Source organism: Limulus polyphemus, unplaced genomic scaffold, assembly GCF_000517525.1.
Source record: "Limulus polyphemus unplaced genomic scaffold, Limulus_polyphemus-2.1.2 Scaffold6524, whole genome shotgun sequence".
Taxonomy (NCBI): Eukaryota; Metazoa; Arthropoda; class Merostomata; order Xiphosura; family Limulidae; genus Limulus; species Limulus polyphemus.
Genome location: NW_013672134.1, coordinates 13,704 through 28,568, shown reverse-complemented (window position 1 = coordinate 28,568; position 14,865 = coordinate 13,704). Strand labels below are relative to the sequence as shown.

At 29.4% G+C, this 14,865-nt stretch overlaps 1 protein-coding gene across 1 annotated transcript in view; it reads left to right on the top strand.

The window, feature by feature from the left end:
• The window catches only part of LOC106473816 (mRNA export factor-like), a 29,762-nt gene extending 15,115 nt beyond the window's left edge, over positions 1 to 14,647 (top strand). Inside the window, exons 7-10 of the mRNA XM_013934491.2 lie at positions 306 to 413; positions 4,716 to 4,892; positions 9,662 to 9,856; positions 12,156 to 14,647. Of these exons, the coding sequence (XP_013789945.1) occupies positions 306 to 413; positions 4,716 to 4,892; positions 9,662 to 9,856; positions 12,156 to 12,242 (567 nt within the window). The 3' untranslated portion in view covers positions 12,243 to 14,647. The remainder of the gene's footprint in view (positions 1 to 305; positions 414 to 4,715; positions 4,893 to 9,661; positions 9,857 to 12,155) is intronic.
• The last annotated feature ends 218 nt before the right edge of the window (positions 14,648 to 14,865 follow it).

The window sequence follows — 14,865 nt, the reverse complement described above, 5'->3', positions numbered from 1 at the left end:
AATACTACATACACACACACACACACACACACACACACACACACACACACACACATACATAGAAAAAACAAACAAAAAGCCATTGTTTAGGGGGATTAACTATTCTTGTGATGGCTATTTTCTTTTTTGTTTTAGGTATAATTTGCATTACATGTTCTCAAATTTAAAATTTTTATTTTATGATCATATACTGGTAAATGATTCTTCAATTAGGTACATAGGTGTTTCATAGTAGGAAAACTTGTGTTGGGAAAATATTTAAAATGCTTGAAAACAACTATTTTATGATATTTTTTTCGCTTTAGTTTTACCCAATGGCTGTAGTTGGAACTGCAAGCAGAGGAATTATAGTCTATCAACTGGAAGGTCAGCCACAAGAATACAAGAAAATTGATTCTCCACTGAAGTATCAAGTATGTGTTTGTATTCACAACTTGAAAGTATTCATTAAAGAAAACCTGAACTGTTTAATTAAATCAGTAGTTTTGTTTTAGCTTTGGTAACAATGGATAAATATTTCCTATTTGAGAGAAAGTGACATTTGGGGGGGGGGGTACAAGGTTACCCAAAACTCTAAATATGTTGTTTGATTGTACTCTTTCAAAATTTTAATTGTCACTGATGTATCTGGTAATCTTCAAAAACAATCATTAGTACTGTTTAAACTTAAAAACTAATTTTAGCAGAAAGAAAAGTCTTGGAGAGTTAAGTTTTTTTTTTTTTTTTAAAGTTGTAAGAAAAGATCCAGAAACTTTTTTAACAAACATCCAATGTATGGAAAGCATTTTTATTGACATAAAACAAATTCAAAGATAATTTCCTCTTATGTCATGTTTTACTTTTTCTATGAAATAGAGAAAACTCCAGTGTTATTGAAAATATCAGTCTTTAACTCTTTTTGGGAAAGTGTAATACTTTTAACAGTGTTTTTGCTGATTGAGTGAAAATGTGTTTTCATAAAAGGAGAGATATTGAGGTTTGTTTGTGATAAAAGTAGATCTTTTATAGTGATTTGTGGAACTTTTCTGTTTGCAGTTTTTACTTTTATAAAAGTGGAAAACTCGGTAAAAATTGGTTAGCAGTAAATGCAGTACATGTATATAATCCTTGAAAAATAAACAGTGGGGTAAAGTCACGTTAGTTTTTATATGACATGATGAAAACTGGAAGAGAGAAGTCATAATGCAATTAAAAATTGATTACCACAGTTTCAACTTACACCTTTTTCAAGGTACAGCATTTTGTCTGAGTAGTAAGAAGAAAAAATGGTTATTAAAGGATAATGTTTTGTCAATGTAATTTTAAACACAGTATCACATGTTATCCATGTGATCAAGTACTATCGTGGTTTAACTTTAGGATAAAGATATATAATGATGATTTCTGATTATAGAGGGCAGCAAAGTATTTGTAGTGTTTTGTAAATAATCTTATGACCATTGTTTTGATTTGTAGGAACAAAAATGTGTAAGTAGAGTCATTAGTATCCAATGTTCGATGAGAAATTGTTATGATAGTGAGGGAGCTTCAGTTGTCATTCATATGTCATAAACTTACTTTGGTAATTGATCATTCAAAGATTGTAATTGGTTCGATGATGTCACATAAATACGTCCTCCAGTAAAATCATTGCAGCTGGTGTTTTAAATATGGTTTATAAAAGCCAGTTATTGTGTTTGTAATATAATTAGTCAGCCATAAATTAAAACTACCATGATTGGCATAAACAGTTAGAATACAAACTAGCATACTTGAGTGAAAAGTGAGCACAAAATTTTCTGAGTTTCTGTTTCATATGTGAATTTTTCACAATTTCTGCAACATTTTAAACATAATTTATCGTATATCATTTCTTGTTTATGTAAGGTATTTTCCAAGATATATTTCTTGTATAATTGTTGATCACAGTTTACATGTATTCAGCTTTCTGAAGTTTAAAGAGAGAGTGTTGTGCCATCAATAAATAAGGCTGAATATAGGAAAATATTTTTTCTCTCTAACAGAACCATGAGTAAATGTGTTTTCAAATATATTTAATCAAAATGCTATACCTTATATTATTGGGATATTAGTTCCTGATTTTTGACCATTGGCTGATTAAAATTAAAAACACTTCTCAACATCAGCCAGAAAAAATTTCAGAGTATCTAATATCAAATAATATTTTGGAGCCCTATGTAGGCCTTGACCTCTAACCTGTGGTTTTCATTAATATTGTAAACATAACTTTGCAATACAGAATTTTTGTAACAACATTCTGAATGTCACTACAGTGTTGAAACTTTATAAGTTATTTATACTATACCTGTTATTACAGATCATTTCTTGACACTTGCACAGATTACAGAATGTTTGGAAAAACTGAAAACTAATGATCACTTGAGCAAATTGTTTTCTATTTAGCTTAAGACATTGTTTCTGTTTACCCTTCATTACCACCTGATGAAGAAATTATAGCTTGTTTGAATATCATCAAGAATTCAAGAATAATATTGACAAATTAAACATACCAACATTCCTCTTTCTATAATTGAAAGCTCTCCAAGATTTATTTTAAAAAATTTCTTTCCATTTTAATACATTTTTTTCTCAAAATCAACCGTGTATCTATGGGTAGCTAAATTGTTGTTATTTTGGCTATGTTATACATACATGTTTATGAGCAATTGGTTCTTTTTCAGTGGAAATCATTAGAGCTGTTTGATTAGTGGAATTTCATAATTTATTAATAATAGGACTCAGTAATTAATTACATTCAACTCTCTGATTATTCTAACATGAGACTTAGATAGTTTGAATAATCAAGAATAATAATCAGAAATACTAATTTTGCTTAGTTGATTATTTTTGTTAGTCTCACACTAATCACTTAAGCAGAAAACTTGAATTTATTGAAAATAATAATGAGAAATCATAATGGCAATATTTCGATTACTTGGATAGTCAGAGTAGTTAAAAACATTAATAACTGGAAATACTAATATTGATTAGTGGATTATTTTTTGACAGTTGATTTAATTGTAATTTCAATCTTATCTTTTACATAATTCTCATTGATCTAATTGATGCTCGTTGGTAATCAATTATATCAAGTTAATTGTCCAACTTTTGAAATTGTTACACAACACTTCTACCATTTGGCTTCATTACATTGATAACGTCTTTGGAATTTAAAATTATGGTCTTGGGGATTTAATCAAATTCTATACCTTCCTAAATGTCATCCATTTATGAAATTTACATTGAACATTTCATAAACAGTATCAAACAATTTTTCAGTTTTCTAGATGTATTTATAACTATAGAAGTTCAGAATATTTTAACTAACATTTATAACAAATCTAAAAAAAAAATTTTCACTTTTATTCACATCATCTGCTCTCTGAAAAACAAGGTGCAGTTATTGGTTACTTACATAGAATTGACAACATCTTCAACAGTGACAGTAATGAGAACAAATCTAGACAAGAAAACTTATCTACTATTCCACAATGGAGATCAGTCTAACTTCATATTTTGGCAAAAATAAAAAAGGGACATCTCCAGAAGCAACCTAAAGATCTAAAACAGTTAACTAATTATACCCTGCACTAGTGAAAGTTTTTAGAATTGAATTTGCAAAGTCATTAAAAAAATCAAGACTGAGTTGGTTCATACTTAAATGGATTCTCACATCATCATCACAAAATCAATCAATGCACAACTGTAAAAGCTAGTTTTATTGCATCTGCGCCATTAAATATGAACACAAAGTACACTGGCAATATTTTTTACACCAGTGGTACCCAACTGAGGTTTTAAAGAATTACTTGTGCATACTTGTAAAAAGTTTGACTATTAATGTGTAAAATATTTAATTAGCCTAGTGTGATTATCAGGGTGGTCCATCTGGTAACACGAAAAGTTGTAGGTGATTTCTGAATTTCTTTTTATCAGAAAGTTAAAATTTGATTTTGAAAGTTGTCCAAAATGGCCCAGAATGCACCTGAAAACACACACAACCCCAGAGCTTTTGGGGCACTCCTAGTCCTCCAAATCTTTGGCTAATAGATTTGTTTCAGTCAAAATTATAGTTGAACATCAACCAATGATAGTGTAAAGAATATCTTTTTTCTTGACTTTTTAAAATATATGCATTTTTAATTATTATTATTTTTTAACTATAGTCTTATTAATGGTTTAGTTGCAATGAATTTCCAAAAACAAAAACAAAAAAAAACTTAAATGATTTTGAATAGTTGACTATTCTTCTTCAGAAGAAAAAGAACAGTCAACTATTTGGCAGTGCTTGAGTTTTGGTTTTTTTTTTAGAAATTCATTGCACATTTTGTGTGTGTGTGATCTGTTAGTATAACTTGTGATTCTACCTATATTTCATTGATTTTATTAACTCATGTAATAAATGAAATATAAGTAGAATCACAAGTTATACTAACAGATGATGTAGAAGTTTTATTACTCTTACATTTCTGTGTTATTTCACATTGTTAACAATAGAACAAATATTATTGTTATAGATTGTTTTTCAAAATTTTTGAATTTTTAGTTAATTTCTTTCAGGCACATAACATAAAAGTAGTAACTTTATATTTTATATGAGAAAAAAGTCTATTTTTGTATTTATATTTCTAACATTAGTCTGTTTCAACTTTTTTTTGAAAAATTAAGACAGATATATATATAGAATGATTTTTCTTATTACTTTCTGTTTGTAGCATCGATGTGTTTCCGTGTTCCTAGACAGTAAAGGAGCACCAAGTGGTTTTGCTCTGGGTAGTGTTGAGGGCAGAGTAGCCATCCAGTATGTTAATCCACAAAATCCAAAAGACAACTTCACATTTAAATGTCACAGATCAAATGGAACAACCAATGGATACCAAGATATTTATGCAGTATGTGATTTAATAAAGCTAATATTTGGTTATATATCTCGTCATTGGTCAATATATAATAAACGATCATACGTATCTATATTGGAGGTTTTAGATTTCTTTAGGAAACTTGAAATATTATAGTAGGTTGAAAGTCTCATTACAATGTTAGATATGTATTACATGCTATCATTTTTGTGTTTACATTTCTTGCAGGGAAAGGAATTAATAATGATGTTCTGACAATGTAGTTTGACAGTTCTGGGTCTGTTCAGAGTAATATGAGGGAATTTTTAAACACTTAAAATATATAAAAGTGATACTAACTACAAACTGAAGTGAATGATTGAATAAAATAAATTAATTGAGGAAGTGGATCAAAGTTTATGAGGAAGTCACTTGTTCCATAACTTATTTCTATTTTCCCTTCAAATTTCCAAGATACAAATCCATTTGATTGTGTTGATCTTTGTACTTTCTCCCACTAACTGATGGTTGATATTGCAATATCCAGTTTTAATGACTATTTTTCTTTATTCAAATGTTTCTCTAGGCAGTTGAAATGTCATCTTGCTTTGTGTTCTTCTGTATCTTTTTACTGTTATATTTTCATCTTTGGCTTAATTCTGATGTTGATGCTCTTTACTGAACATTGAACACGGGTTAGACTTTGAAGACCCATGGGTCAGTGCACTGTTTTCTTTCTTCTAATTGTATTTAGTGATTTCTTTCTTGTGTTAATTTAACCTAGAAACACAAACAAACCTTTTTCAGATTCAGTTTGGATAACATGAGTGTTTCAAGGTTGTTGTATTATAATGTTATTATTTTTTCATGTATAAAGCTCTTGGGTACAGAAATATTTTTTTTACCTTCTCTCTGTTCATATTGGTGTTTCCTAACGTTGCTGCTACAGTATTAAATAAAAAGTTACTTTTGTGGACACATTTGATCCTATTTTTTTTTTTGCACTTATTATTCCACACTATTGCCCAGTTTTCCATTTAAAAGTTAATAAATTGGTATACCTGCATAAGTTATCATATTGCCTGGTTTGTCTTTAACTAGCTTGTAATGTTGACTAAAAAGATGTTCTTTAAAATTTCAGTACATCTGACATGCTGTTATTTAATACATGTCACACTTTGCACATTGTAAGTTAACCTTCTAAATACATAATTATATTTTTTACGTGCAAACATCTGTCAGTAGGCCTGATATGACATTGACAGAGTAATCAGAGTCCCAATTATTACGTGTCAAAAAATGAATATTATGCAGCCATCAGTTTGAAATTATGCAACATAAATTGATGATATAGAGAAAAAAAATTATGCATTACTTATGCAGCAAAATTGAAAACTTTGTAACCCTTACTTAAAGCAAAAATAGGTAAAATAGTAACATTTAAGAGGATGTTAAACATAATTAAAGTAGTTCCATCATCGACAGCAATTTAACACTAATTTTAGGAAATAACAACAACAAACACATGCTTACTTTAGAAGTCTTTTTGACATGCCATAAATAAAAAATATCTGGCAAGCAGTTACCACTTGCCAAGAAACACACTAAGTTGAAAGTTTAAGTGTGGTAATACTGACCAAGAAATTCAGATTTTGCCTATACAGTCAACCATTGATTATGTGGTCAACTATAAACTATTTAAAAAATGTTGCATCCTTGTAATTGTATTAAAGTTAGGATCTCTATAATTTAGATGTACGAGTTTATTTCTTGTCATTATTTGTTGTAGTACGTTTAGTCTACTTTTTGTTTCTTGTTGCAAATGTTGATACTTATTTCATGGGTTTGTATACATACAGTGTACTGTTATGAACTTCTCATCATCTGACTTTATTATTTTACTGATGTAGTCCGGTTTTGATGGTTGTTTTTCTTGATGCAAACTACTATACTAATTTTGTGATAAAAAGTAATATTATTATTATTTTTACTTTGTATACCACATTCTGGTTTTTATTCTTAATCATATTTCAGTCATATACTGCACACTCTTTTGATGAGTCTAACCTATTTTTGCTTTCATATTCTTTGGTCATTTGACTGTTATCCTTCCCTTTTGTTAGCCCTTGTTTTATTAAGTTTTTGTTGCCTTGCTTGTGTAACCAGTATAATTTGCATCCGTGATCAGTCTCCTTGCTTATGGCTAAATCTGTCTATATTCATTGTGCACATGGTAGACTGTAGCTAATTTTTACTTGAATTTAAGTTGGTGTACCTGAAACTTTATATTTCTATACCACGTATTTGTAATTTTGTACCACCTTGATGTCTAAAACGTTTTACTTCATATGCCATATTCTAAGATACTTATCTCTGTGATACTTACCTTTTGATATTAACAAGCATATTCCTATTTTATCAAATGTTAGTGACATTTAATACCTCCTACTTGGCTTTAGTTTCTTAGCTATTATGTTATGGTTTTCTTGAATATAGTGTACATTGTATTTTCAAGATCTTTTTTTTCTCCCTAAACAGATCCTCTGCTTACTTCTTTTCTATAATATCATATACTTGGATTATATTATTAAGAATGTATAATAATATGTCAACCACACTATATCTGCTTTATCCAGTGCTGTGTAGGCCTTTCACCCAATATCGGGGCTCTTCAGGCTGGCTGGGATATAACAAGCATAGTAGTGGTTGAGACACTATTTAATTTAGCATATTGCCTGACAATAATGTTATAATGTGAAATGGATTAAGTTGTGGAAGTATTTGTTAGGTTCCATGGTTATTGATTTGCAAAGGCAAATATTTCAAATTTACCTACTTCATATTTCCTTCTCCTGTTGATAAGTGTTTATGGTTTGGCTACTCCATTTCTTTAGATAGATGCTACTTTTTATTGCTTGCTCCTGTTTTTAGTTGGGATGGTTTGGTTGTTTCCATGTGTGCCTATTGGGAGAGTGCGTCATCACCATTCTCAGAAGGATCTTAATTATTTGATCAGGTTGCACCTTCAATTTAGTAAGACCCTTTTTATCAATAAGAAAGCTTTTTTTGAATATATTTATTATTTTTTAAATTATTTATTTAAATTATGTTTTATGCCAAAACAAAGATTTATTTTGCTTCCTGTGAAATTTTGTATTAAACTGGCTTTTTTTTTTCATGTAACATGTGTTTTTCAAATGCAAATGGTTGCCAAAAAGACTACAAAATAGTGTGATATAGTTTGCTTTATCTGTTCAGTGTTCTAGGCTACTGGCATTTATTTGCCTGTAACTAATTACAATATTTTTTTGTTATGTTCTTTCAACATATTTAGTACAAATATTTGTAAAAGATACATAGCTGATTAATTGGTGCATTGCAAAAGTAAGATTTTCCTATTATAAGTTTACATTTCTTATGCAAACTCGTTAATTGTAATTGCTTCTTGCAGTTGCAAAAATGATACTTTTTATTATACTTTCAGAGCTTACTGTATTATATGTAGGTATGAAAAATTTATCTTAAATATTAATAACAATTATATGTAGTAACTTTAATTCTTGGTAGTTGCTATATTTGTGTTTTTGAAAATAAATCAAATATAAATAATGGAAATGAGATCACTAAAGGTCACATTTGTAATTTTATATTCTTGCATCATTTTGAAGCATTTCTATAATGTAATCCCAGTTTGAGTAGCACTAGGTAGAAGTTTTCTGAAGTGATGAAAACTAAGACTAGCGAGATTGAATCCCATATCTTACCTACTGCAAATGTTTTTACTCTACTGATTGGTAACTGCAGAATTTGATGAATTCTTGACTTATGTCGTTTATCTTGATGAACTTGGAATCCATTTATTGCAATTTTTATTTGCTTGAAGAAATAATTTTTAATTGTTTTAGCTACAGTAATTTTTAGAGTAGCACATTGATCTATGAATTTACAAATTTTAACCAATGGATAAGACCATAAAAAATTCTTCAAAATTGGTAGTAAGTCAGTAAAATAAATTTTAATCTTTGTTTTTTTCCAACAGTGAAAAAATAGAAACTTTTTATGTTGTATTTTTAGTGAAAAACCACTGACAACTTTACTTGATTAGTCAAGCTAACCCTACCATAACTGGGGAGCACCTTTCTGATGTTGAGTGTACACCTGCATATCAGATTTAAAAATTTAAGTTAAAATAATAATTTTAACTCTATTTCAACAATTTTTAATGTAGTAACATTTTATAACAATATTTCCCCTCTCTTGAAAAAAAAAAGAAAAGAAAAAAAGTCAAATTTGCATTTCTCTACAGCTATTTTCCAAGAAACTATCATCTGTCGAGAATATAATTATCCATATATATTTTTTTCTCGTGTGATTTTCTTTCTCTTTTACTGATTTTGTTACTGCAGCCTCTTATTCACAACCTTGTGATCTGAGGAACTACTAATGAAGCTCAGATTTTAAAATAATTGTAGGCAGAGTTTGAATACTTTTGGAAAAAGCAGATTGTAAACTATTTATGACAATGTAGAGAGGATAAAGTGGCATGAAAATTAATTTTAAGTTTAGCATATTCAAGCAATGCACATAAGTAAACTAATTTATTTAATTAAAAGAAATTATATGCATTAGATATAGATTGACCTCAACCAAAAACGTGGTAAGAGTAAGAATCTGTGTTGTTATTTAACAGTTGCTAGTAAGTATCAGTAAGTTAAATATATATATTTGGTTAATTTATGGATGGAAAAGGGTTAGACAAAATTAGCAATGTTTATATATATTGTAATCTTTGATGTTGTTTTTTTTTTAAATGAAATAAACAGGTTAACGACATAGCATTCCATCCAGTTCATGGAACTTTAGCAACCATTGGGTCAGATGGACGTTTTAGCTTCTGGGATAAAGATGCACGCACAAAGCTTAAAACATCTGAGCAAATGGAACAAGCTATCTCTCGCTGCTGCTTCAATGCTAGAGGAGAGATATTTGCTTATGCTGTGAGCTATGACTGGTCAAAGGTGAGATTTTTATAGGAGATGGCTGTTTCTGCTCTTGTTAGTTGTAGCATCATAAAAGTAGAAGAAAACTCTATGGGAGGTATTTCAACGTATAAAGCAATAGGTTATTTCACTCGGATGTAGGACACAACATTTTCAACACATATTGTAATTAATAGAATTATTTTGCTATTGTTGGATAGACTTGTTTTTTTGTGTTACGTTGTATTTTACAGTTTTATATGTAGAAACTCATGTCGGAATTTATTCATCAAACTATTGTTGTTAACCAAGCAGTTTTTCTATATTTTAATTTTGTTTCTAAACACTGCTTGATACAGTCCATGTTATGGCATTGTGCATTATAGTGTTTAAAGTGGTATGATAATTTTCCCTAGGCTTTCATCAGTGTAGCAGCAGTGCAACATTGTTCAAATTTCACAATGACAAGGCACTCTTCAGTGTTTTTCCCCATTTTAATGTTTAAGGAACATGAATGCTAACAATTTCAATTTACAACTGTGATAAGTGACTTGAAGGCTGCAGCCTATTCGTGAAATTCTGCTGTATGGAGTTTTCCAAGGAAAAGGACCATGCTTGGCTTGTAGTCTTGAACTCTTCTTAAAGCCTTGAATAATGCCAAATGTATTAGTTAATCTTCACAGCATGCTTAAATGTTTTATGGAATTATAAGGGCTTGCTAATTTTGAATGACCAGTTCAGAAATCCGCTATAACACATCCAGTGGCATTTTATGGTTTCAACATGTTATTCAATGGGTTGAAGTGTTAATAGGTGGACTAAACTGCTTTAGTCACTCATCAGCATTGGATCCAATAATGATTTGCCATGAAGGTTCGTGAGCTACATTCCTTGTGACATTTTTATTCCAGTTTAACATCTGTAGTAGCTGCTGATCATATATCAAGCAGGTGGTAGCACTGCCTTACATATGTAGGGATGGCTTGGATTGTTAACTGAAATGGTATTTTAAATATCTCCTCAATAGATCATCAGAACTTTACAATACTTTACAGTGATTCCTTTTATAACAATATCTATGTAATGACTGAGTCATAAGTTCTGAGAATGTCTGTAAACATCATAGAAAAAAGTTTGAATTTCTTGTTTGAATTTCTTGTGCTTCTTTTTTATTACATGATAACTTAAAAACCAAAACAATTGTGTCAACCAATTTCACTGAGGTGACATAGTTTCAAATGGAATATTTGCTTTTATAAGTATTATTAACTAGTAGTAATTGATAAAATAACATAATTCTAGTGTAAACAATGTTATCATTTATTACTTGTAGCTAGGTTTCTTACAGAAATTTAGTGTTCCTTTAAAAAGCTTAAGTACAGGGTGAAAGGAATTACCAGCCAATAATAGATAAACAATATATAGTACAGTTAGAACCTCATTGTATTTAGAAGTTGGTTATAAATACAACCTTCATATGTCTATTGAAACACTGTGTTAAAAAAAACAAGTAAAGAAAAAACTTTTTAAAAAAGAAAGTAAATGTAGGGATGGCTAATATCAGTCCTTCAAAACAATGCAAAACAAGATAGTAAGGATGTTTGTTAACATTCTACTACACTGTGTGCCTGTGCTGTTAGGTATGGATAATGCAAATGACATCTGTACTATCTTGTTTACATTGTTTTTGAAGGATTGATATTAGGTATCCCTATATTTACTTCCTTTTTTTGAAAATTTTTTCCTTTACTTGTTAACACTATGCAATGGTTTATGTAGGATTCTCATGCAAGTTCCCTGAGGACAGGTCCTTTTTTTTTTACCTATATATGTGTTGCCTTAAAACTTTTTGGTAATACAGAGAACGTTTGTACAGTTGATGTTAGAAGTGCATGCTATTTTAACTGCACTTTTTATCTTTAAAAATTATTATTATTAAAGCACAATTTAATTTTCAGAAATAAACATTAACATAGTATCAGTCAAGAAACGTTTTTTTTAGTTTAAATGTTTTTTAATGTAGTGTAATCAGTGTTAATTTTTCAGTTGACACATATATTATTTATATTATGAACATAGTATTTACATTATTACATGGAGACATCAAAACAACTTTGATAATGTTGTCCCTTCACAACTTTTCAGTTTTATTAGGAGCATGTAAAGATCTTCTAAACTTACCCAGTAATGATAGAAATGTCTCATATTCATTAATTTTTTTTTATTTAGGGATGTTTTTTGGGTCAAGGAAAATTTCTGATCAGAAAATAAAATCTTTTACTAATAAATTAATTAAATATATCAACTACTGAGATCAATATCTTGTTTTTCTTTAAAGGGTCATGAATACTACAATCCACAAAAGAAGAATTATATTTTTCTGCACCCATGTTTTGAAGAACTGAAGCCTCGTAACAAGAAGTAATTTTGCAAGTGTCAAAGACAGATTCTGTCGAATACTGCTGTGTTGTATTTCTGTGTACTGGTTTTGTTCTTTATATATTTGACTTGTATCTGAGTCAGTAAAAATTTACTGAAGAAAAGAGAGGATGGTGTTTTAAGTGATATGTGTATGTCATTAACTAAAACTAGAAATTATTTCACAATCATTATGTTTTATGTTTGTTTTTGAATGTTTAGTAGTTTCAATTGCATCTCAGAATAATTTGTATGTATGTTCATTGAACCAGAAATGATGTCTTTGCTACTGCCAATTTGTGGCTAAAAGTTATTTAAGTGAAAACAAAAGATGGAACTGGAAGCATACTCTTATGTGTTTTTGTTGAACTGCTCTAGAAGTATTTCAAAGAAGAAAAGAATGTGTATTTTTCACTTTCAGAAATTTAATCTTGGCTGTTTACTTTTGTCAAAACAAGATAGAGACAAAGTAGCTTCTGTTACAAAATAATTAGCCCAAATTAGTAATTTTAAAATTAATAAAAGGAAATATACACTAAATAACTGAATGTGATCAGACTTACACATGTGTAAGTTTACTTTTAATATACACATGCAGAATAATAAAATATAGGTAGCTGTTCTCTGTACAGTGTATCTGCTTACAGTGTGTAGAAGAAATAGTGTGTGTGTGTATACATATACACACACACCTTTCATTTTAACCTTAGGTTGTTTGGTCTTTGTTTCAAATTTCATGATACTCCAGATTTTAATGCATTAATTTTCAACAGTCTTCATACAAATATTCTGAAGTAGCTAAAAACTTGGTTTCATAAATGAAACCTGATGTTACAAATCTACAAAAATCTGAAGAAGCATATAGTACTATTCTAGTGATCATTCTGGTGGTTTAATCTTTTTAAGCTTTATCACTGTGTGTAATATCACATATAGCAAATGTGTGAAATCTAGTATTAGAAATGCTTTCATTTGTGTAAAGATTTTTGTTAGTGGTATTCATACAATGTACATATTAAAGATTGTATCACTAGATTTGCAATTATGAGGAATAAAGCCAAGTATAACCTTTTATACAAAAGATGTTTGTCTAAGGTATTAGTGCCTTTGAAGTGAAGAAGACTAAAACTTCTTTGATTGCATTGTGAGGAATATACAAAGTACATAAAATATAATTTTAGGTAAGTTTGAAGAATCAATACGAAAAGTATTCATATCTAACACAAGCCAGTAAGAAATGTTGTAAAAAAAATTATGGTGTTTCTATGGTGTTCACTGTCATTAAAGGAAACTGTTATTTTCCCTTTTATAGGTGAATTATAGGGTTAGTAAAATGTCCAAATAAGTCTGTTTCTTTTCGTATACTGTTAGTATATATCATTTACAAATGCCTCTCAATCCAATAATATACACAATATTGGTTGTTTATTGAAGATTAGCTTCTCTAAACTGCTGTTGAGTTTTATAAGAAAAATATCTAAGAATGTTAAATTATAGGCTTTCAAACATCATAGAATATAATAACATAGTGTAAGTTTTTTTTATGGGAAAAAGCATGATTCTCAGACACTTCATATTTTGTGTGTTTTATTACAAAACAAATACATAACAGATCACCATATCTTGAAAGTAGATCTTTTGTTTAATCAGTAGGAAATTCATTGCCCATTTGTGTTGTTTCCCCATATTGTGGTTTTGGTCAGTTGTAAAACCTTGATATTTTTCTTTGAAATTACTACACATATTTAATTGATTGATTTACATTACTCAATCTAAGTACATAAGAAGTAAAAGCATTAGCTTCTTGTTTAAATGAAGTAAATAGAAAAATGTTTATTGTGGAGTAAAAGATAATTGCAAACACATACATTTCAGAAGAAACATATTTTGTTTACTCCAATCTAGAAAATAGTTCCACTAAAAGTATTATTTTAATTGGAAAATATATTGATATAAACTAACTATAATGTTCACCAAAAGTCCACGTTCTTGATTGAGAAAAAATGAAGAACTAGGATGACTCAAAAGGTTTCCTCATTGAGTTAAATAGATTATTTGTTTTCAAAGGGTTGTCTCCTGGTTTCAAAGAGTCAATAAGCAATATGGCTGCATTCTCAGGAGGTTGATATTTTTGGGTCAAACAGATTCTCCCTAAGCTGGTTATCTATCCATGTTCAAAGAAATATAAATGGTGAATAAATGAAACTATGACATTGTAGAACTCTAAACTAAACATTTTAGGAAAGGAAAAGTGGTTTGTATATGAGCCAAATTACTTACTCTGGAATGAAACCAGATGTGATAAGGTACATCATGTCTACCATGGCTAATTTGCTATTGTTTTAAGTGTACATAATGATTTTTATTTTTTGAGCAAATGAATGAGGTAAATAAAGGTTGTCAGTAAATTTTTTACATTATTTCTCTTTTGGTTTATTTGTAAGTGCAAAGCTGCACAATCTGTGCTGTGCCCATTAATGGTGTTGGACCTCGATTTTTAGGGTTATAAGCCTGGAAGCTTGCTGTTGAGCCACTGGGGTAATTTGTATTTAGATAACTTGTTATTGAATGGAAATGTCATTCATTGAAGATTGCCCATAGTCTTTTAGCTTTTACAATGCATTGCTCCG